Source organism: Lytechinus pictus, chromosome 16, assembly GCF_037042905.1.
Source record: "Lytechinus pictus isolate F3 Inbred chromosome 16, Lp3.0, whole genome shotgun sequence".
Classification (NCBI taxonomy): Eukaryota; Metazoa; Echinodermata; class Echinoidea; order Temnopleuroida; family Toxopneustidae; genus Lytechinus; species Lytechinus pictus.
Genome location: NC_087260.1, coordinates 11,397,489 through 11,422,369, shown reverse-complemented (window position 1 = coordinate 11,422,369; position 24,881 = coordinate 11,397,489). Strand labels below are relative to the sequence as shown.

At 35.2% G+C, this 24,881-nt stretch overlaps 1 protein-coding gene across 2 annotated transcripts in view; it reads right to left on the bottom strand.

Moving 5' to 3' along the window:
* The window catches only part of LOC129279285 (remodeling and spacing factor 1-like), a 33,903-nt gene extending 18,120 nt beyond the window's left edge, over positions 1 to 15,783 (bottom strand). For both annotated transcript variants that reach the window (XM_064111632.1, XM_064111633.1), the window contains exons 1-8: positions 15,625 to 15,783; positions 12,640 to 12,731; positions 11,630 to 11,722; positions 10,413 to 10,544; positions 9,833 to 9,909; positions 8,700 to 8,848; positions 4,028 to 6,495; positions 1,645 to 1,749 (exon numbers count right to left, since the gene is read on the bottom strand). In XM_064111632.1, the coding sequence (XP_063967702.1) occupies positions 1,645 to 1,749; positions 4,028 to 6,495; positions 8,700 to 8,848; positions 9,833 to 9,909; positions 10,413 to 10,544; positions 11,630 to 11,722; positions 12,640 to 12,731; positions 15,625 to 15,754 (3,246 nt within the window). In that variant the 5' untranslated portion in view covers positions 15,755 to 15,783. The remainder of the gene's footprint in view (positions 1 to 1,644; positions 1,750 to 4,027; positions 6,496 to 8,699; positions 8,849 to 9,832; positions 9,910 to 10,412; positions 10,545 to 11,629; positions 11,723 to 12,639; positions 12,732 to 15,624) is intronic.
* Positions 15,784 to 24,881: the final 9,098 nt, after the last annotated feature.

Genomic DNA, 24,881 nt, shown 5'->3' with positions numbered 1-24,881 from the left:
AGAATAAGATCAACAAAAGTTTGAGTAAAATAGGACTAGCAATAGAAGAGTTATGAGCATTTGAATGTCGAGATCACTAATGCTATGGAGATCCTCCTATTGGCAATGCGACCAAGATCTATGATGTCACAGATGAACAACTCTCCCCTTTTGGACACTGAAAATATACCCCAAAACATCTCTTTTTGCTCATTCTAATCATATGACAATCGAGTCATCAATGATATGTTGTGAAACCTCTGTACTTGTCCTCTCATAAAGAGAACACCTCACCTTGTGATAGACTCTATAAAAGTGAGAATATAAGTGAAACAAGTACTAAAGTAATGAGGGAGTTGTACGTGTGTGACATCACAGATCTTGGTCACATTGCCAATGGGAGGATCTACATGGCATTAGTGATCTCAATATTCAAATGCTCATAACTTTCTTATTATTCATTCAATCTTCCTCAAACTTTCAACAATATGCTTCTTTGATTTTTCTCTTTGATATGGATTCAGCTGGTTTCATTCTCCTTTAACCTACTCCCTAAATTTTCAACATTGGATAATCTTTAACACTGCAGTGAATGGGGATTTCCAGGGCTCTTTTGTTATTTTCCAGAGCAATTTTGAGCATTTCAGGGGCAAAATCACCCAAAGCCCCTAGTGTAATTTTTTCCCTGGTGGGTGTTTCATAAAACTGTTTGTAAGATAAGAACGACTTTAAGAACAACTGGTGATCCTTTCTTTTGGTAAAATGGTATACACCATAGGCGATGGTTTAGCGTGTAAGAAAGGATCACCAGTCATTCTTAGTCTCTCTTAACTTACGAACAGCTTTATGAAACGGCCCCCTGGTGTGGAAAGAGGCAAATATTTTTTTCTTTTTCTCTCTCTCTTCTTCTCCTTCACAAAGATCAAATTTGACTAACGCTTTGCGATAGGGCAATTCCATAGCATATGTACGTCCAACCCCCTTTATGTGGGACCTTCATGAAATTTTCTGTCTCTGATTTCCGGTTCTTATGACAGTCTGTAATGTTCCCAAAGGACCATGACGTGGTCAGCTTATGAAGTGAAGTAAGACTTGAGAAAAATGGGGGTCGGACGTACAAAAAGTTTGTAATTAGTCTTTGGCCCGTATTCTGTACCCGTGTTACATTAAACTTTGGTCCATACTTCTGGTCTAACTATGGATGGCCAATTGCACCCAAAAAATTCTGAACAGTACAGACTCGATTTATCAGTCTATTGACAAATCATTCTTATGAAGTGAAGTAAGACTTGAGAAAAATGGGGGTCGGACGTACAAAAAGTTTGTAATTAGTCTTTGGCCCGTATTCTGTACCCGTGTTACATTAAACTTTGGTCCATAGTTCTGGTCTAACTATGGATGGCCAATTGCACCCAAAAAATTCTGAACAGTACAGACTCGATTTATCAGTCTATAGACAAATCATTCATAACTAATTGGGAATAGTATTTAAAATGGTTTCCTTCACACCTGTAGCATGGGGAAAAGGCCTGGTGAAGATAGGAAAACATACAATGTAAATTAAACTTTTCCATTGTTGGCTTGCCATAGTTTTAGCAAAGAGTTAGACCAAGGCCTATTTAGTTATACTGTACTTTAGAATATGGGTGTTTATCTTCTACTCACATGTTCACATTTGGGGCAATACCAATTACCATCTGGAATAGCCATGAGAGGTGGACGTAGACAAGCCGTATGAAAACCAGAGTCACACTTATCGCACAACAGAATCTGGGAGAGTAAATGAAAATCAAAATCAAAATATAATCTTTCATCTATAACTTTCATTGGTGGCCATTATAACAGAAAAGAACCATCTCACGTCTTACCCTTTTCTCAAAAGCAAAAGTGTACCGTATGCTGTAGCATTAACTTTTTGTGTTTTAAATTCTGCATGTGAAACACTGATGGGAGAGATGGCATTATTCCCTAAGAATTTTTAATATGATTGATGGATTCAACCAACACTTCCTGAGTTTGAGCCAATTTTAACACGTTTCTGATTTTCTTTCCTTCTTTCCACTTTGAAACCCTCCTAAATTGCGTCAAATAACCTTACATCAGCTCCCTGGAATATGAAGTCTCCTCAATAGTAGAAAAGTCATTATTAATTTCAATTCTAAGAAAGAATCCTTTTCCCTTTCTTGCTTATCCATTTCATCTCTCCAAATTTATCTCTAATGTATCTTAGGCCAATGAAACTCGATGTTGAGTTTCCCCGTCACATTTTTTCCAGCTCATAATGAGGAACTGATTTCATTATTCATTATTTTCCAGAAGATGAAAGTTTGACCTTTTGTAACCTGTTAACGCACTTTTATTTGTTAATTTGGACATTTTCTGCAATACACTCAATAAATATGTAATATCTCAACATATACACTATTTATATCTTCATTTGAGTTATGTTTGAAATGGAGTGGATTGTATTGCTGTTTCATAATTGTAGATCTAAGGTGGCTTGGTAGTGGTAGGGGATACGTCACATATTAACACATAACACCGATTCTTTGATTGGATGTCCCTTTAATATTCCTTCTCACTGAGAAGCCTCCCTACCTTATTGACATGGACTGGACACACCACAATGAGAGATTGGAGCGGGGTATAAATACACAAAGTATATAGTAAATAAATAAATTAAATTTGTTGCATTTTGTAAATATTGTTAAGTATAGTACAATAAATGAAATAGGAAATTTAAGTCAGACAAACATGGATCAAAACATTATTAAATCCATATATATTTTATCAATAAATTATTTAAAGGTTAATTTGGTCGGCTTTTGTGTCACAAAAAGTTTCCGTCTGACCGATGTTTGAGATCGTGTATGGCAACAGGGTGTTGCCATTTTGATGATTTTGAATAGTCACTGACAAGAACATCGTCAAATATTAAAAATCCTAGGCCCTTGGTCTTGGCCGTGACCTTGCTCGGCGATCAGATCATATCGAGATTCTGCCTGCACCGTACACGTACTGTACATGTAGGTACATGCGTACTATCGCTGTTGCAAAACACTGACCACGTAAATACTGGCTGGAGCGCGGGCGCATTGTTGCATGACCATGGCTGGGTTGATTCTACGAGTTTGACTATGGTTGAGCATGCAGCGTCATTCCATTCACAAGAAGAAAATAAGAAAGAAAAGATTTACAGGTATTTACAAGATATACAAGTAATTGTGTGAGTGAAAAGCTTATATAAATGTTTCATATTAGTTTTGAATCCAGATCTATGTCAAAATAGTAAAATAATGAATTAATTTCAGAATTTGATTTTCAAACGCGGGCCAAATTTCATAACGCGGGCGGGCAACGGAAACTCAACATCGAGTTTCAGCTGCCTTATCAAAGTATACACCCCTTTTCTATATCCCAAAAGGGGAAGTGTACACATTGCCCATATTATCATCACATCAACCCCTTGGAGACTGAATGATTTCACTCAAAGATACTACAAGGGGAAGATCTGACAGTACAAAGACCGCAAAATGAAACGCTTGGGAAGAGCGCCCTACAGCGTTGAGTAAGTAACAACCTTTTTTTTACCTTTGCGTATCGTGATATGGTTGTGTGCAAAACACGTGAGAGAAATGGTGAAGGGGTGAAGGAATAGACGATTTTTACATTTTTAAGATTTTTTTTCTTCAATTTTTTTTCCCTTAAATTTGAGATGAATATATTTCAGAGGTTTCTGGGTAATAAAAGGTAAAATTATTCCCATGCGCCGCCCTTGTGCCCTCCCCTCAATACCCTCTCTCATTTTCCCCATAAGTTTTATACACAGCAGCGTGCCGATGTGAGATGGTTTACTCACTCAACGCTAGTGGGCGTCCTTCCCCATGAGCATTTATCGAATGTTTCGAAAAATCGCCGAAGTGTCCGATCTTCCCCTCGTAGTATCTTTGATTCACTATAACACATGTTTTCCATAGACTCAAGCCCACACATATACGGGCAAAGTCTATAATGGGTTAAAAAAAGAAATAAACAGTAGGATAATTACCCATCTGGGATGATTGTACAGTCCACATTTACAGCAAGGGGTGTCATCATTTTCTTCCGAGATCCAGTCGCTATCATCATCCTTCATTGACTTCTTCTTCCCTACACCTCCACCTTCCTCATCGTTCTCCATTTGTACTATCTTGTTAACAGCTTTCTGCGATGCTTTCCTTCTTGGGGTATACCGCATTCTTTTCTTCTTCCGTTTCTTCTTGGCGGTCCTCACCCCTTTCTTTTGGGGGGCTTTCCTTTTCCCGTAATCATCGTCGTCATCATCATCGTCGTCATCGTCATCTTCACTTTCTTCCTCGTCCTCTTCATCTTCTTCTTCCATTAATTCTTCTGGAACACTTTTCTTTTTTTGTTTTTTCTCTTCCTCGTCTTCCTGGCTGAAACCTTCATCCTGACTTGTCTTCTCATCTTGACTTGAAGCTTCGAGCTTCTTTTTTGGCCTCCCTCTCTTCCTCGGAGCTGGTTTGGGTTTGATGACCTCGGGTTCCTCTTTTTGTTTAGTTCTTCTAGGTCTCAGAGGTCTCAGAGAACGAGACCCCCGAACCGCAGCAGATTCCTCTCTTTCTGTACTTTCCTTCTCATTATCCTCCTTTGTGTCCTGCCCTTCTTCTTTCCCATCTTCATCACTCTTCTCCTGATGGTTCTTCGCAATGCCTTCCGGTTCCTCCTTTGTGCCTTCTTCATCAGGCTCTTCTATCTCTGCTGACCCAGGCTTGTCCGTTGTGACCTCCTCAGCTTTGGACTCCTTTTCTTTTTGATCTACTTTTGCTTCCTTCCCATCTGTCCGGTCTTTTGGATCAGTTTCTTCCGCACCAACAGTCTTGCTTCCCCCCTCTACACAAATCACAATATCAGGCTCTTTACAGTCTCCTTTCAATTGATTTTCATCTAGTTCACTTGTGGCAAGTTTGTCATTAGCCTCTATCTGCTCATGTTTTTCTTCTTCTCTTTCCCCATCTTCCACTTGCTTATCCTCCCTTTCCCTTGATTCGTCACCATCTGCTCTCTCTACAGATGCTTCAGGAGCAGTATCATCCTCCTTCAAGACAGCACCTTTGGTTTCCTGTGCCTCCCGATCTGGCTCGGATTCAGCTTCTTCATTCTTATCTGCAACATCCTTAGGAATATCCGTATTCTCTTTTGTATCTGACAAAGTTGAATTTTCTGAAGTTTCTGCCCTTGCTGAACCGTCTTCTTGCTCATTGCTTGTCTCTGTGACCTGAACAGTCTTTTGTGATACTGAGTTGTTCTCATCAGGTTTCGAAACATCTTCTGAATTCTTTATCTCAGCAAGAGAATTGCCATCCCCAGCTTCGTGTTCTATGTCCTTGGATCCTTCACCTTCTGGTTTCAGTAGTGTTTGTCCATCTGTGCTGCCTGTCTTTTCTAATCCAAGTTTCGGCTGCATTTCTGCACCAGTTCCTTCTTTCTGAACCGAATCTATCGATATTCCCTCCACCTCTTTTTCATTCTTCTCCTTTTCCTTCTCTTTTTCTTTCTCTAGCTGAGTAGGTGTGGTTTCCCACGGTCTCATGAACATGCTCGTGGTGGGCGTCCGGGCCCTCGGAGATGCTTGGCTAGGAATCAGAGATGGCGTGGACAAGGATGCCGTTGATTCTGCTGCAAGGGCTTTAGCAGGTGTGACGGTCACCGCAGGAGCACTGGATGATGTCAGGTCGGGAGCAGATGCTGGTCTGGGTGCCCTTCCAGTGACTTCCACAGACTCCTTTAGCTCAGAAACAGTTGCAGAGGTTGGACAGGTCTCAGGACTATCCTTCAGCTCATCTATTTTCCTTTCACTGCTTACGTCTTTTGATTGTTCCGTCTCACTACTTCCCATTTTATCACATACCCTTGATTGATCAGTTGATTGAATCGTACACGATTCTGTAGGTTCTTTCGACCTGCTCTCTCCAGAAACAGTCTTCTCACCACCATCCTCCTTGTCAAAATCACCTTCTGTGACCGCTGCTTCATTCTCTGCAGCAGTCTGTGTTGGAACTGGGGTGTAACCTTTGACATGATCTTCAACTTTCACAATTACTGACCCTCTTGAGGGGGCTAGTTCCTGTGTGGGATTCAACTCTTCTGTTTTTACATCTACCATGTCATCACCAGCTACTGCTTCTTCCGCTTTGGTCTTAACGTCTTCAGCTTTGACCTTAATATCTTCAGCTTTGATCTTAATATCGTCTAATGTTGAATTCTCTGTCTCCATTTCAGTCTTCACTTCAGATATATTCTCCTTAAAATCACAAGGTTCAATTGGTTCTTCTTTCATTCCTTCTCCTTTCCCTCCATCCGCGCTATCCATTGGCTCATCTTTCACTGAGGAACTTGATGTCTCCGCCTTCACATCCGCTTCCGTTTTCAATTCAGCCTCTATGGTGGGTTCCATTTCAACACCATTGGAGTCGGTTTCTCTCTTGAAGGTCACTTTCAGGCGAAGCTTGGCAACTGTAAATGAGCATTCAGAAAGTTGAGTATAGATTAGAGACCCCAGTTTTCACAAAACAAAAAACTGAAATAAGATTAGTGTTCAGAAAGAATGCATTTGGTTACCAACTTACAAGATTCTATGCTGGTATAAAACAATTCACAGTAATTCGAATAAACAATGATCAACTATTCATAAATTGATAACATTTTGGTTGTATCGTAGCAACACAATATATCGGCATAATCATAAAACATTCTCGAATATCTAATATTTTTCTGATATCGCATAAGTTTAATAATGTTGAAATATCGCCCAGCACTAATAATAATAATCTCCTATTTTACTTCGGTTCCAAAAACTGTTCTCCCAGGGGGCCTTGCTTAACATGATAATGATAATGCAAGGTCATCATTATTGTCTTGAATGTCAAACAATACAAATTAAAGTAGAACCAGATTAAACAAAACCTTTCTTGAATTTGTTTGAAAAATATCATGAAAGCGCATCGTCACTTGGCTAAACTTTGTATCTCTAAAAAAAACAAGTGGAATGCCTCTGGCGGTCTCACCTGCATCACGCGATTCAATATAGCAGCAGTGCTGACTTTGAAACCTACTATAACTCGCACAAGATGTTCAGTGATACTTGGTTACTCTTATGTCCATGTTTATGATCTAGACCAATACACTTACAGAGATATGATGGTAATTCAACAAATACCCCCAATTTGGCCAAAGTTCATTGACCTTATATGACCTTTGACCTTGATCATGTGACCTGAAACTCGCACAGGATGTGCAGTGATACTTGATTACTCTTATGTCCAAGTTTCATGAATCAGATCCATAAACTTTCAAAGTTATGATGGTAATTCAACAGATACCCCCATTCGGCCAAAGTTCATTGACCTTTGACCTTGGTCATGTGACCTGAAATGCGCACAGGATGTTCAGTGATACTTGATTACTCTTATGTCCAAGTTTAATGAACTAGACCAATACACTTTCAAACTTATGATGGTAATTCAACAAATACCCCCAATTTGGCAAAAGTTCATTGACCCTAAATGACCTTAATCATGTGACCTGAAACTTGCACAGGATGTTCAGTGATACTTGATTACTATTATGTCTAAGTTTCATGAATCAGATCCATAAAATTTCAAAGTTATGATGGCAATTCAACAGAAACCCCCAATTCGGCCAAAGTTCATTGACCCTAAATGACCTTTGACCTTGGTCATGTGACGTGAAATGCGCACAGGATGTTCAGTGATACTTGATTACTCTTATGTCCAAGTTTAATGAACTAGACCAATACACTTTCAAACTTATGATGGTAATTCAACAAATACCCCCAATTTGGCAAAAGTTCATTGACCCTAAATGACCTTAATCATGTGACCTGAAACTTGCACAGGATGTTCAGTGATACTTGATTACTATTATGTCTAAGTTTCATGAATCAGATCCATAAAATTTCAAAGTAATGATGGCAATTCAACAGAAACCCCCAATTCGGCCAAAGTTCATTGACCCTAAATGACCTTTGACCTTGGTCATGTGACGTGAAACTCATGCAGGATGTTCAGTGATACTTGATTAACCTTATGTGCAAGTTTCATGAACTAGGTCCATACATTTTCTAAGTTATGATGACATTTCAAAAACTTAACCTTAGGTTAAGATTTTGATGTTGATTCTCCAAACATGGTCTAAGTTCATTGACCCTAAATGACCTTTGATCTTGGTCATGTGACATGAATCTCAGGCAGGATGTTCAGTAATACTTGATTAACCTTATGGCCAAGTTTCATGAACTAGGTCCATATACTTTCTAAGTTATGCTGTCATTTCAAAAACTTAAACTTAGGTTAAAATTTGATGTTGACGTCGCCGCCGCCGCCGTTGCCGCCACCGTCGGAAAAGCGGCGCCTATAGTCTCACACTGCTATGCAAGTGAGACAAAAATTGAGAGCTCAGCAAAAGCTTGAATTTAATGTTATGACACTAGCAGCAACTTTCTTGTGCCTAGAAAGAATTCTCTACAAGAATTAGTCTCCTAGAAAATATTTCAGACAATATGAGGTTGCAACAACTGCCCTATTTCAGCTTTTTCTGAGCTGCCCGCAAAATGTCTAAATTTCGAGATCCATGGTATTTACAGCCCATCAACATCATGCTGAGGAACTTATTGATTGTGAAATAATTTGAATATTTACTTTCTTCCTTGATGTCGAGATCCGTCTCCTCTTCGTTTGTGAGGGATGTTGTGGTCGACTCGGAATCATCTGTCTTGAGGTCTAATGAGCTGAGTTTATTGGTTCCTTTTTTGAGCACTGCCAGTAGCCCAGCAAGATCATCTCGGTCCCTGGGTATTATATAATTGTCATTTCATAGTCCATTTTTAAAAAAGCTTTTAATGCCTATACTATATTTTATTTAATTTGAAATCAAACATTCATCCTGCTGTGATTGGTGGAAGATCTTCAGGGGCCTGTTTCATAAAGAGTTACAACTGTTGTAACTTTGCCATTATGGCGACTACCATGGCAACCTTGCTTTTGATTGGCTGCTGAGCCCTGTTGCCATGGTAGTTGCCATAATGGCAAAGTTACAACAGTTGCAAGTCCTTTATGAAACGGGCCCCTGGTGATTATGGCTATTTTTTAAGTATTTCAGAATGTTGGCATGATTGACACTCCAGGATATACTATTTGGAAAATAACATAAATTTTGTGACATTTGAGAGTTTCTGGTTGTGGTTAACAGTACTATTGGAGGCATATCTGCCCATAGTTTTAACAAGAAATTTGAAATTAGGCAGTGTATATTTGTTTCATATTTGGGATCAAACATTTATCCTGTACAAGGAAAAAAGAATTATTCAATCAAGGCCTTTGATGCTTAGATCCTCAGAATTTAATCCCATCCTCCAAACAAAATTCTTGGAATACTGACAGTCCATTTGTTTTGGGTGTTTTCATTGTCCAATTGTTCACAGAATTAGGACAAAACTATGTTTTAAGTTCAGGGTTCACTCAAACCTCAGATGTGCACACTGTGCAATCTCAATGAAATTTCCAAGTAGTCTGAAAAAAATAACGACGAAATAATCTTTTAGATAAGCTACTTGCTTTAAATTGTGAAGAACATTATGGCTGGTTACATATACATAGACTAATTGTTAGTTTATAGTTAAAACTATGGGTCTCGATGCCTCCAAAAGAACTATTCACTATGCACCTCTATCCATAGTTTTAACAGGAAACTTTCAAGACAAAGTATAATTGTATATTATATAAACCACAACAATAAACCAATATCTCTCCCAGGGGTTCTCAATGTTACTTACTGTGAAACCATCTGCCAAGTTGAGTTGTCGATATCATCTTGTTCCTCCCTGTAGACCCTGATGTTAGCATCATGATCCTATAACATTGGTTTATAACAAAGTACACAATTACCAAATGATATTTATTCTCAATTCTCAATCATAGCTCATGTCCTCTACCAACTTACAGGTCACCTGACAAAGATGAAAATACTTGAAAGATATCATCCTTAAAAAAGGTTTTCAACTGATCAGGACGAGCCACAATGAACACTATATAGTTCAGCAGCCGAAAACGTAATCATTTTTCATAATCATGGATGGCAAAATCACTTTGCAAATGGACCAGTTGTATATGCTAAACTGATAATCCCAATGGGTGGACATTCACAAAGATGTACAATTGATTTTAAATGCATTTGGGAGCATGCATTGTTCAATTCAATTCTTCTTAATTTACTTCAAAACTTCCTGAAAAGTGCTTTGAGCACTCGACTGAGATAATTTGGCAAGATATAAATCAAATTTACATGTATATCAGTATTACTACCATCATCATCATTCTCCATGGAAACCTTCAGAAAAAATATGAATGTGTTACCTTTTGGAACCAGTAGACGAGTCCCATTTTATCTCTTCCAATGGGCTGTATACGCAAGGTCTCTGGTTCTAACTCATTCACAGCAAGCTTGAATTTGGTCTTGGGTTCGTCAAACTGACTATCACAAAGAAACTGTAGAAAAATCATAAATAGAAATTGACTTTTATAATTATTGTTTTTCATGGTCAACTTCCAATACATTATGATAGTCATAGCCATTATTCAAGTAATGTGGCTCCATGGAAGACCAGCAGCAATATAATATTGCAGCTGAATATGGACTATCAGCTGTATGTTTTACTTTTTTTAATCCTTACCATTTCTTACAACCTTGTCCTTTACCTTTATCATTCCATATTATATGTATTTTGTATGTTTTATTTTGTAATTGTTATTTTATATACGGAAATAAGACAAACAAATAAACAAACTTTTAGGCCCGAATTCACAAAGGTGGATTTGAAAACCCACGGTTAAATCCATGGTTTATGCAGATTTCCTGTATAATTTAGCACATATCGGGCGCGTGTATAAAAATTCAAATGCTGATGCACGCTTTTGTCACAGTGCACCAAATTGACGCCTGTTACCATGGTTAGATACGCTATTTTATTCACGGGTCCACTGTTTGAAGAGTAGACTCATTAATTCAAAACAGTGGACTCATGAATAAAATAGTGTGGATAACCAAGGCAACAGGCGTCAATTTGGCGCACTGTGGCAAAAGCACGCATCAGCTTTGGACATTTTTTAATATACGCGGTAAAATAAGCATAATTTATACAGGAAATCTGCAAAACCATGGACTAAACTGTGGGTTTTCAAAACCACCTTTGTGAATTTGGGCCTTAGAGTTTCTTGGTGATCAGTTTACGCCATAGCATTAGACACATGACAGCAAAGGGACATATAGACAATTTTTCTAAAAATATGACTTTTTATTTTTTTAAAGTGAAGTAATGTGTAAATTCAAAACAACATTATGACATCTTCTCATGTTGAATACAATAATTTTTACATCTACTCCAGTGCAGGATAAAATGTCATAAAATGAATAAATTTTTAATAAAGACGTTCAAAATGATAAGAAGGATCCAACTTTAATTGTGTTACACTGCGATAGTAAAACATGGTTGAGATTTATCTCTTTATGTTTTCTTCAAATGCTGCAATGTACTTTTTAAAAGTTGGATTTGCAGGGGGGACTTTACACTGACCTTTAGGAGACCTAGTTTTGTTTCAGTTTTACTCTGAGTATATCCAAGGGTATCCACTTCCCACGCTGCCATACCAGAATAATAACGACTTATCTGTAGCAAAACAAACAAAAACAATTACTAAATAGTAATTAGAATCGACAATAGCATTCACAATATCGTATTCAAGTACAGCCTCCTCTCAACTCACTGACGATGGTACAATAAATGTAAAATGAAAACTTCATAGACATCTAGATTTATTCAATCGCAGTTATATGATGGTGGTCCCCAAGTCTGCGCACCTAACGATTTGAGTTAAGATTTGACATGAATTCTTTTTATTTCACAAAACCTTGCAGTTGATAATGTTCCTTACATCATTACGAATTAGTGTGCCAAATACCTCATAAAAATTTGAAAGAAATATAAGATTTTCTTGGAAAAAACTCAGGCAGTCATTTTCAGATTGAACAAAAAAATGGTGCCCCATGTCTGCGCACCCATTTACTCAGCACGCGATTCTGGGATTTTGATGAAAAAGGCTGCATTTTTAGGACGTCACAGGAATGCCCAAAATTCATTTTTTCCACCATTTTTAATCAGATTTTTTGATGAATATCTGTCTATGTATTGCATGTGTAAAGTTTGTGGTCGTCGCGTATCTTCTTTTACTAGAATCGCGCAGATACGTGTGTGCGCAGACAAGGGAGACTGTGCAGACTGAGGGGAACTTGCCATACTTTTTTTGGCACAAAAAAATTTTACATAAAAAAAAAATACAGTACCTCCCGAATACCCAAAGAATTCATAGAAATGGTATCAAATTATGTGGAGAAAACAAACTCTTAAATGGGATATATACAGTTTTGTTTTCATAACAGGGAGTCCTTTCATTAATTTGTCAATTTTTTAGATGTACATGTAAATCTTGTTTCACTCCCTAAATACAAATATTACTTAATATCAATTATAAACCACTTCATCTAAAATGTTAAATGCATGGAAACTTGGCACTAGTACCAACTTACCTTGACTAAATGTCTTTCCCATTTATCAGCGTTCACATTTTTTATCAGACGACGCATCAGCTTGATGATCATCTCTTTTAAAATGGGAACTTCTACAGAGGGGAGACAAATTTACAAAAATAAATTTTTGAGACAGGTGACATAATGCATACAAAGTGTAATTCCACCAGGTATATGCAACAAATTTTACCAGAGATTTCAGGGTTGGCATTTTTTTATCTTAAAAAAAGGTCAGATTTTTTATATTCTTTTAAACAAAAATTTTCAAAACAAAGAGCAAACACCAAAAATATAATCCTTTACACTGAATTAATTTTATTAAATCATACATTTCACTACTAAAACAGGGACTCAGTTTTTAAGGGAGTGATCACTCGCTACAGCTCGCCTTAAGCCATTCCAGGTCGAGTGATTTATGGCTCGCCTCAGCAAATTTGATTTGTTTTTTTTGTGATATGAAATAATAAATGCAGAAAAATTAGAAAACAGGCAACATCATACACATTGAATTGTTTGTACATTTTATTTCAATACGCTATCTCTGTTCTGACATCACTCAACCTGAATGTAAAACAAGAGTGTCAGTCAATGATTGAACTGTTAGAGCCAACCTTGAAAACCTCGTCATTCTCAGTCAAAAAGCAATAACACACGTTGCAAGCATGACAATAAAAAGTTCACTGAGATAAATGTTGGATATATCTGATGGTTTGTCTCCTTACATGTAGTTGTGGTTTGTATTGTACGTTCCTCAATCCATTTTGTAATCAGACAAAAAAGTTCCCTTTGCATGTCAAAGAATAGCTTTTTGCAGTGCTATCCTACCACTCCCCTTAAAATTTTTAGAAGAGCAAAACTGAGTCCCTGCTAAAATCATTCTTAGCTTTCTACTTCATAATTAAATCAAGTCAAAATAGAATTTATAGAAAATATTAACATCATAAAGATGCTAACATATTCTGCTGTATCTGCGTCCTCTGATGTAGAGAGCTCCCTCTGGTTCAATCCAAAATGATGAACTATCTTCATACAGCTAAGGCTGCATAATTGGTGTACCTATTCAAAGCTCTTAAAGATAAATACCACTGGTATTTATCTTTAAGAGCTTTATCTTTAAAATCGGGACAGTGATTTTCCGTTTTACCAGTAAATAAAACGGAAATTCCTTTTGGTTCTTATACTTTTCATGTAAAAATTCATGGAATTCTCCTTTGCAAAACGGAATTCAGGTTTTTGCTGTGTACATTTACAGTGACAAAACAGAATTTCCAGTTTTAGATCAACTTAAAACGGAATTACAGATTGTCAGAAATGGAAAAGACCATTTTTTTAAACGGAAAATCACTGTCTATATACCAGTTGTGGTAACGATCTCAAAATGAGTTCAAACAGAATCCATTCAAATTACCACCAAAGTGTTTGTATGTATAAATAAAAAATATGTGCAAAATAGCTCTGGTAAAAAATGCGTAATTACTGAGAAATTAGCAAAATAAGCACTGAATTTCATCAAATGTCAGGTATTTTTCGAAGCAATATTAATACACTGTCCCACACATATTTTCTGTGTTAGTGATCATCAGAAATCAATTTTGAGCTTAGATTTCATGATTTTTCAAAGATAAGTTTACATTAATATACCAGATCAGCAGATCTACATAAATAGATGTATTGTTAATATTTTTACAATTAACCTTGATTTAAAAAACTTTCTCATGAAACTACTGCCTAAGTTACCTTTAATATGAAATGAGGATCAGTTTCTTTGGAAGAATTCCATGAATCGGAGACTCATATTCCCAAAGAGAAACATTTCTTATTTTCAAGCCAAGGACTGAAGATCATACATCATGTATATGTTAAAGAAAACTGCATTTATTTTTTGTTTGTTTAAAGTTTAAACCCCCTTTGTTCTTTGAGCTATAGTTAGAACTCTTTGACTGTGGCCATTCAAAGCATTGACATGCAAAGCTCTGCTGATTGGGAAAAAAGTTGCAAGTTGATTTGAATCAATTGAGAATTTCTTTTACAATAAACCTGAATATTAGTATTTGGCAGTTTTGCTAAAAATAAGAAAATAGGTAGGATGGGGGGTCGGGTGTCCAGACACTTCATATTTTAGAAGCCTTCATTTTTGTCTTTGGATTACACTAAAAATATGAATTCAATAGTTGTAATCATCTTCTATTTTGTTCTCAATAATATTTCCTAACATTTTGTACTAAAAATTGATGAAACTTTGCTTGTAAATTTTTCCAAATGACTTAATTTCTAAAATTGATCGTCCGGACACACAACCTGTCCGGACACACAACAACTGGGTATATATATTGTAACTGTATGTATTTGTTAATGTGAGATAAAATGAGATTAAATGAATTGAACTCGATTGAATAACGAGAGGTAGACGTCCATATATCATGACATACATGTACATCGACGGCGTCATTTCAAAATAAAGATTAATTCTAGAGGCGTAGAGCAATTTTTTAAAATGTTTTACAGACAATTATGGAATCTTTGTGACATCATATAATATGTAAATTAGTTCAACTAATTCAAATTTATTAGAATGGTTTAGATAAAAAATATATTTCTTGAAGTTGAGATTGAGCATGTTGTCAAGAATTTGAGAAGAGGGTAAACAAAAATGTGTGACGATGATTGAATGCAAACTTTCGGGTGCGTTACTCTATTACATGTATAAGGCAAAAAAAATCATTTTGGTTTATAAAGGCAAACCAACCATCACTCTCCAATATTTTGACCTAAAGTAAAACCAACCCCATCATGACATCCACCAGCCGGCCACCACTACACCAATGACCAGTCCACTCACTTGCTGCATTGCAATTGCATTCACTGCACTGCAATCACACAGGACAAGCAAAAAACCACAGCTCAGGCGAAAAAATGGATGATCTCGAATCTTAATCTCGATAAAATAGCCCTGTTTCATTTGAAATGGCCTAATATAATAATTACCACATTTTGTTTCTTCTATAGCTTCTTGTAATTCAGGTATTGTGAGGTCGGGAAGCTGCAACATTTCGCCATAACGCTCCAAAAAGGAGCATATTACGGCGAAATCAGGAAACTTGTGCACAGACGCCATTGCTCATCGAACCTAGCGCTTAGATCGCTATTGTGCATGTTTATTAGACAATTAGTCTTGTTTTAGACAGTAAAATGTAAAATGGGATACTTTTGTTATCGAGATAGGCAAATTTACATAACTGAATATCAATACATATTTTCAAATCAAACTTAGAATATCATGAATAATTTTTTTATTAAAAATTGAAATCGCATACATATTTGATGTTTCCAGGTATGAAAGACAAAATTAGAAATAATTGTGAGCGCCTCATCATTTTATAGACTTCTCTCATTTGTGCTTTCATATGAAGAAATAAAATCTTCTTCAGAAACAGTATACTTTCCTATTGATCTATTGAATAAATCATATATTGTTTTTAGCAGGAATTAGAATGAAAAAAAAAAATTTAAAGCAAATTCTATAAACAAGTTCATATATTATTATCATATATTATTATAATTAAAGCTAGAGATTCAAATAAGGAGAGAGAAACTTAAAAAAGAGAAGGAATGTGGATGTGGGAATAGGGGAAATGGAAAAGAAAGAGAAAGAAAAAGAAGACGGATCACGATCAATAATATAGGGAGAAAATGGAAAGGAAAAAGGGAGAAAAAAATTGAGTTGAGAGGAATAGCGGAAGAGGCGCCAATTTGATCTGAAGTATATTAGCCTAAATTATGTTCCACATGAGGGCTCCATATCGGGTGGCATTTAGGTTGACCTTAATTGATTTAGGGGCTTCAATATTCGATCTTAAAATCGGGGGCACAAAATTTGTCTCAATATTCAATGTTATTTTTATGTGGCGTCGATCAATGTTCAGCGTAAAGACGCATCAATTTGGCCTGAAATATTGAGAGGGCGCGCAAACTGGTCTTGGTGGCCGTGGGCGTCGATTTACCAAACATGGCGGGAATCACTTGGTCTAGCTAGCTTAGACTTAAGGGTCCCCAAATTTAAAACTTTGAGGCACCAACTTGATCTTAAACTTAAAAGCTTTATTTTCAACCTATAGGACTACGTGCGCCCGCATTCAAGTACTTTAAACTTAGGCTATTATATCGATCATGATGTTCGAATCACAGCAGGTCCTTAAAATGTTTAATTTTTAGGTAATATGTCTTTCCAAACATTTCTAATCATTTCAGCTTGCGCTTTGCGCTCCGATTATTTAGCTCTACGTATCCTCTTCATGATTTTCCTATAAACATATTTGTTTTTAAACGGTCCCTTAAATGCCTTTCTCAGGTCTGTAGACCAAAAATTTCAGTTCTCGCTTCACGCTCGCATTATTTGCTTAGGCTTTTATACTTTCATCTGTTGTGCAAAATATAATTAACATGTACAGTCTTGGTAAAACTTATAGGCCCGTATTCTGATAGCAGGTTTAACTTAAACTCAGGTTTAAAGTTGTGGTTTAAGTATGGGAAGCCAAAAGTATCAAAAATTGTATTAAGTTGTATGTTTCTTATGTTTACTGTGCTCTTTCCTGATTCATCGATGGTAAAGACAATCATCTATTTATACTTTCTATAGGCAATTATGAATGATTTGAGAGCCAAATGAGCTGATGTATGATATCTCTAACATGTTTGTGATTTATGTAACAATTGGCTATCCATACTTAAACCACAACTTATTAAACCTGCTATTAGAATACGGCCGGACCATAGTCTTTATAGCATGCACTTCCCCCCTCCTTCTCTCTCATTCTCTCAGTTTCGGTATATCACTCAGACAAGAAGAGAACCCATGGATCTGAAATATGAAAACATTTTAATGATTTCTATTGTTTTGTTTTGTTTTGTTATCCAGGCATTGATTTGATTTGATTTGATTTGATTTATTTATTTCCGTTTCACAATTGTACATAATATGATCAACATAACATAACAAGGTCGAAAATACTACAAGACAAAATATAATATATATAACATAATCATAAATTTAAGGAACACAATTCATCAGTAAATAAAGATATCTCAAATGACATTTGTATTTAAAAGTAAAACGGAGGGACTTGCCGAAAAAGCAAAGCTTGTACAAGAGGCAAGCCCCTATCTTAGTTACATTACAAAATTACAACAAATAAATATTGGGTCTTAATCATATATTTTTTTTAATAAATACAAACAATTTTTGTGCACTTGACAAAAACGTAACTGATGGATCGTGTGAGAAAAAAATACGTTTTACAATATTATAAGAGAGGGGGGGGGGACAGGAGGGACAGAGGAGTGCAGTACACTAAGTAGAAAGAAAAAAGAAAGAAGGCGGGCAGCAGGAGCAGGTACTTTGGCTAATTGCAATTTTAAGAAGAAAATAATAAAACAAATAATATACAGGACTATATGTAATATGAGCGCGTATAATACGCATATACACAAAAGTCACAAAGTCGCATTGTCCCTCATCTGTCCGAGATAATCGTCATCTTCACGATCTCACATTCTATGAGGTCGAAAACTTCTTATAGCTCCATTTCAAGTATATTATTGCTTATAGGTATGAGGCGCCGAATGTACCAATATTATATAGAACAATTATTTGTTATATAATCATTATTTATTAAATAATAACTATTATTTATATATAATTTACATTTTATTTGTAAATAACTACTATTATATAAAATATCATTTCTAATTATTTATATATAATTCCAAGTAATACTTCATTATTTGTAAATAATAATAGTTCGACATTCCATTATTTATAAATAATGATTATTTGTTTTTCATTATTTATAAATAATGATTATTTGTTTTTCATTATTTATAAATAATGATTATTTGTTTTTCATTATTTACAAATAATGATTATTTGTTTTTCATTATTTATAAATAATGATTATTTGTTTTTCATTATTTATAAATAATGATTATTTGTTTTTCATTATTTACAAATAATGATTATTTGTTTTTCATTATTTATAAATAATGATTATTTGTTTTTCATTATTTATAAATAATGATAATTGGTTTTTCATTATTTATAAATAATGATTATTTGTTTTTCATTATTTACAAATAATGATTATTTGTTTTTCATTATTTATAAATAATGATTATTTGTTTTTCATTATTTATAAATAATTTGTTGAGTTTTCCATTATTTATAAATAATGATTATTTGTTAAATAATGAAAACGTCTACTTCATTATTTATAAATAATTTTTTCGAGTGCACCATTATTCTCATTATTTATAAATAATCATTATTTAATGTTCGAGTTTTCCATTATTTATAAATAAAGATTATTTGTTAAATAATGAAATATCTACTTCATTATTTATAAATAATAATTTTGTTTCAATATCCCATTAATCATTATTTATAAACAATTTTTACAGTTTGCCATTATATACAAATAATCATTATTTATATACAAATAACCATTATTTATTAAATAATGCCATTATTTATTAAATAATGCCATTATTTATTAAATAATGGAAAACTCGCTATAACATGCAAATGTGGGACCGCCCATGATATGAATATTCATGATGCGATTTCCTTTTTCGTGATTTTTCTTCACAAATTTTTGTCCATTTCCTCTTCATAATGACATTTCTTGAAGCAATTTTCTAGGGATATGGTCTGATTGTAATATTCTTCATTTTCTATATAACTTCGTCTTCGTAGAAATATCAAAAAGTGTAATTTTATACGATTTTTCCTACAGTTCACAATCCCCATAGGCGCGCGTGTACGGTAGGGACAACCGGTGAATCGACGGAGTGCTCTTCATCGAAATACTACGTTGGTTGGTCCCCGGAAGTGGCGGGCGGAATTTAGCCCGAATCCTCGATGGAAGTCGATCAAGTGCATATGAGCTGAGAGAGTGAAATATCAGTGTACTTGTACAGGCCCTTCTACTTTTTATAAATATTTCTTGTTGCTTTTTTTGTTAAGTTAATTTTTCCTGGTGTAGAGATAAGTTTCAGTTCTAATAATGCACTTCAAATACATTTTGGAGTGTCTGTTTGAGGCGTTTGGGGCGATTTCACCCTGGCCCCAAAATGCTCGCAACGACAATACGGGGGCATGATGACCCCTAAATTTTTAAAAACTTATTTTTCTATTGAAAATTATCACAAAATTCACCAAAAGTGTGCACGAAAGCCTTCGTATTTCACTTTTAAAACTCCAAAAAGTGCCCAAATGACAAGCTTGGTCGCTTCGCTGTGTCGTTTTCAACTTGAGAAAGTTTACGCGTCTGCTTCCCCCCCCCCCCTCCTCCGAAAGAAATTATGTATACGGCCATGCTCTAAAGAGCCTGGCACATTGATTTATGTATACTTCATTTTCATTATTTTTATCTCATTATCATCATGGCCTTACGCATAATTTTTTCCGGGGGGGGGGGGGGGTGGGGGGAGCAGGACGCGCGTAAACTTTCTCATAAAAATCTTGAAAAAGCGAAGCGACCAAGCTTGTCATTTGAGCTTGGTCGCGTCGCTGTCTCGCTTTCAAGATTTTTTTGAGAAACTTTACGCGCTTCCTAGCTGCTCCCCCCCCCCCCCCCGGTAAAAATTCTGTGTAAGGCCATGATGATAATGTGATAAAAATAATGAAAATGAAAAGTACATATAAATCAATGTGCCATATGCTCTTTTGAGCATGGCCGTTCACAGAATTTATTTCGGGGGGTGGGGGCAGACGCGCGTAAACGTTCTCAAGTTGAAAGCGAGACAGCGAAGCGACCAAGCTTGTCATTTGGGCTTGGTCCCGTGGCTGTCTTGCTTTCAAGATTTTTTTGAGAAAGTTTACGCGCGTCATGCTCCGGCCCCGGCCCCCCTGGAAAAAATTCTGCGTAAGGCCATGTTGATAATGAGATAAAAATAATGAAAATGAAAGTATACATAAATCAATGTGCCAGGCTCTTTAGAGCATGGCCGTATACATAATTTCTTTCGGAGGAGGGGGGGGGGAAGCAGACGCGTAAACTTTCTCAAGTTGAAAGCGACACAGCGAAGCGACCAAGCTTGTCATTTGGGCACTTTTTGGAGTTTTAAAAGTGAAATACGAAGGCTTTCGTGCACACTTTTGGTGAATTTTGTGATAATTTTCAATAGAAAAATAAGTTTTTAAAAATTTAGGGGTCATCATGCCCCCGTATTGTCGTTGCGAGCATTTTGGGGCCAGGGTGAAATCGCCCCAAACGCCTCAAACAGACACTCCAAAATGTATTTGAAGTGCATTATTAGAACTGAAACTTATCTCTACACCAGGAAAAATTAACTTAACAAAAAAAGCAACAAGAAATATTTATAAAAAGTAGAAGGGCCTGTACAAGTACACTGATATTTCACTCTCTCGGCTCATATGCACTTGATCGACTTCCATCGAGGATTCGGGCTAAATTCCGCCCGCCACTTCCGGGGACCAACCAACGTAGTATTTCGATGAAGAGCACTCCGTCGATTCACCGGTTGTCCCTACCCTTACACGCGCGCCTATGGGGATTGTGAACTGTAGGAAAAATCGTATAAAATTACACTTTTTGATATTTCTACGAAGACGAAGTTATATAGAAAATGAAGAATATTACAATCAGACCATATCCCTAGAAAATTGCTTCAAGAAATGTCATTATGAAGAGGAAATGGACAAAAATTTGTGAAGAAAAATCACGAAAAAGGAAATCGCATCATGAATATTCATATCATGGGCGGTCCCACATTTGCATGTTATAGCGAGTTTTCCATTATTTAATAAATAATGGCATTATTTAATAAATAATGGCATTATTTAATAAATAATGGTTATTTGTATATAAATAATGATTATTTGTATATAATGGCAAACTGTAAAATTGTTTATAAATAATGATTAATGGGATATTGAAACAAAATTATTATTTATAAATAATGAAGTAGATATTTCATTATTTAACAAATAATCTTTATTTATAAATAATGGAAAACTCGAACATTAAATAATGATTATTTATAAATAATGAGAATAATGGTGCACTCGAAAAAATTATTTATAAATAATGAAGTAGACGTTTTCATTATTTAACAAATAATCATTATTTATAAATAATGGAAAACTCAACAAATTATTTATAAATAATGAAAAACAAATAATCATTATTTATAAATAATGAAAAACAAATAATCATTATTTGTAAATAATGAAAAACAAATAATCATTATTTATAAATAATGAAAAACCAATTATCATTATTTATAAATAATGAAAAACAAATAATCATTATTTATAAATAATGAAAAACAAATAATCATTATTTGTAAATAATGAAAAACAAATAATCATTATTTATAAATAATGAAAAACAAATAATCATTATTTATAAATAATGAAAAACAAATAATCATTATTTGTAAATAATGAAAAACAAATAATCATTATTTATAAATAATGAAAAACAAATAATCATTATTTATAAATAATGAAAAACAAATAATCATTATTTATAAATAATGGAATGTCGAACTATTATTATTTACAAATAATGAAGTATTACTTGGAATTATATATAAATAATTAGAAATGATATTTTATATAATAGTAGTTATTTACAAATAAAATGTAAATTATATATAAATAATAGTTATTATTTAATAAATAATGATTATATAACAAATAATTGTTCTATATAATATTGGTACATTCGGCGCCTCATATTATGGGGAGATTTCCTTGCACTTTGTATATATAGATACAATTATTGCAACTTCGTTTTTATGCATTACCACGAAAACAATACAAAAATAATAGCATACACTAACTGTAAGAAACATATTTTTGTTTCGTTATCCAAAATTGTACTTTTGATAATTTATGAGACATGTCTTATTATTCATAAGGCATCACTATTATTGTTGTCATATGGTTATTGTGTATTGCACTGCCCTTTCCGCCTTCATCTGGTGTTTACCGATGCGATATGATGTTGATATTTTTTCGAGATAGGGCATTTACTTTATTTTTCCAAAATAAAGTACTCAAAATTTCTGATATATATGCATTTCAAGTTGGTATATTTATGTTTCAGCTTTCAAGAGGTGAATTGCCTGATACATTTGTTTCTATGTTTCAAAGGAACAATCTAATCCACACATATCCCACCCGGCTAAGTGACTCCTATCACCTTCCGCGTACTCGCACTCTCCTTGCTCAAAGAACGATCGCATTTGAAGGGCCCAGGTTTTGGAACGATCTTCCCGATGATATGGTACATAGTGCCTCACTTAATATATTCAAACGTAAATTGAAAGCGATGCTTATCAATTCTTATAATTTCCCTTTGTAAACTTTTATATTCATGCACTTTGTTAATACGCTCTGGCCGAGTAATGAGTAATAAATAATAGTCATAGAGTGACGGACTCTTTTTTATTTATTTATTTTTTTTATTTTTTTGTATTCCTTACACAATCGTCACATTTTTGGCATTACTTTGTTATAATCAATTTACTTACCTGTCCTCTCCTCATTAAGACCGATTTTTTTTCTGGATCCTGCAGACTAAACAAGCCTTGCTTTTATGCAGGTTCCCTCATATTTCACTCTTTTAAATTGTCTTTAATTCCAAATCGCTATTTTCTATAATTTGAATTAATTGTTATGCCTTGTCTGATTTGTATTCTCATAAGTTTTCTGTTATTGTTTCATAATTTTGTTTGTACTTGTGAAATATGTAAAATAAAATCGAATCAAATCAAATCAAATATCCCACGGTATTTGCACTTGTATGCGCACCCATGACTCTCAAGCTATATAGGGGGGGGGGGCACGGGCCGGATATGCCCCCCCCCCCCCTCCTGGATCTGCCGCTGCTGGCCGCAGGCCTTTAAAAATCAAAGTCAACCCCAGAAAATGTTGATTTGAATCAAAATCAAACGAGCGTATAACGCTGAAAATTTCATCAAAATTGGATGTTGAATATTAAGAAAGTTATGCATAAAATTTCGCATATTTTTCGGAAAATAGTTATATGCACAAGTCAGTGATATGCAAATGAGAGAGTCGATGATATCTTTTACTCTTTATTTCTTTTGTTTCTTATTGTTTGAATTATACAATATTTAAATTTTTACAGATGATAATGACCAACTTGACTGAACCATGAAATGCTTAAACACTGCAACTCCACTTGAGAATGAAATTTTGTTTCACATTACAAGGGGGGGGGTTCATATTTTATGTAATAAAACACAAAATAAATTAGTGAGTGGGTGATGTCATCAGTCCCCTCATTATTTTGATATCGACCATATCGACCAAGATGTGCATGTGCCGAGGTGCAGTGGCCTGAGTGGTCAAAGGCTCCTGACTATACATGGAAAGTCCGGGGTTCAATCCCCGGCCGCGGTACCTATACCCGTTTGCAATCCTGCATTCAAATAAATAAAAATGCTATATACGCATTCTTGGTAACTAGGTGTGCACTTGTTTGTTTTTTTTTTAATATATACCCGTTTTGTGAAATTAAGTGAAACTTCAAAAAGTCATGATTTTCTTATTTTACATCCGATTTTGATGAAATTTTCAGTGTTGGATTTTTCTCTTTTTATTTAAATCAACTTTCTGCTGGGGTGGACTTATTCATTGTCCTTTAATAATTTCTTCAATTCTAGTGACCTTTCTTTGGTTGCCGGCCAGAGTCTGAACCCCACATCCCATTTAGACTATATACCCCAATACACAATTTATGGGTAGGCCTACTGGGGGACATGGACCCCCCCCCCCCCAAAAAAAAAAAAAAAAAAAAAAAAAAAACATGACAAATTAAATAATAAGGGATGAGGGAAAGGAAAGGAAATATCTTTTTCTCTCTCGTCTGCCGACAATAATAACACCAGTGACTTGTCAAAAATTCGAGTTTGGATGGTCCTTATCAAACGAGCCTATCTCATGGTGTATCCTGAATCACTGGCGGATCCAGGGGGGAGGCCACAGCCGGCCCGTGCCCCCCCCCCCCTTGAGAAGCAAAATTAAAATTTGTAATGTAAAAATGCCATTAAAAAAGTGTGCCCCCCTCCCCCTTCGAAAGTGAAGACCTTTTTTATTTCTTTTTTTTTTTGCTTGTCAAGTTTTTCCTCAGAAAATGGCTCCCCTTGGAAAATCCTGGATCCACCCCTGCCCTGAAGCCTTTATATCGTAA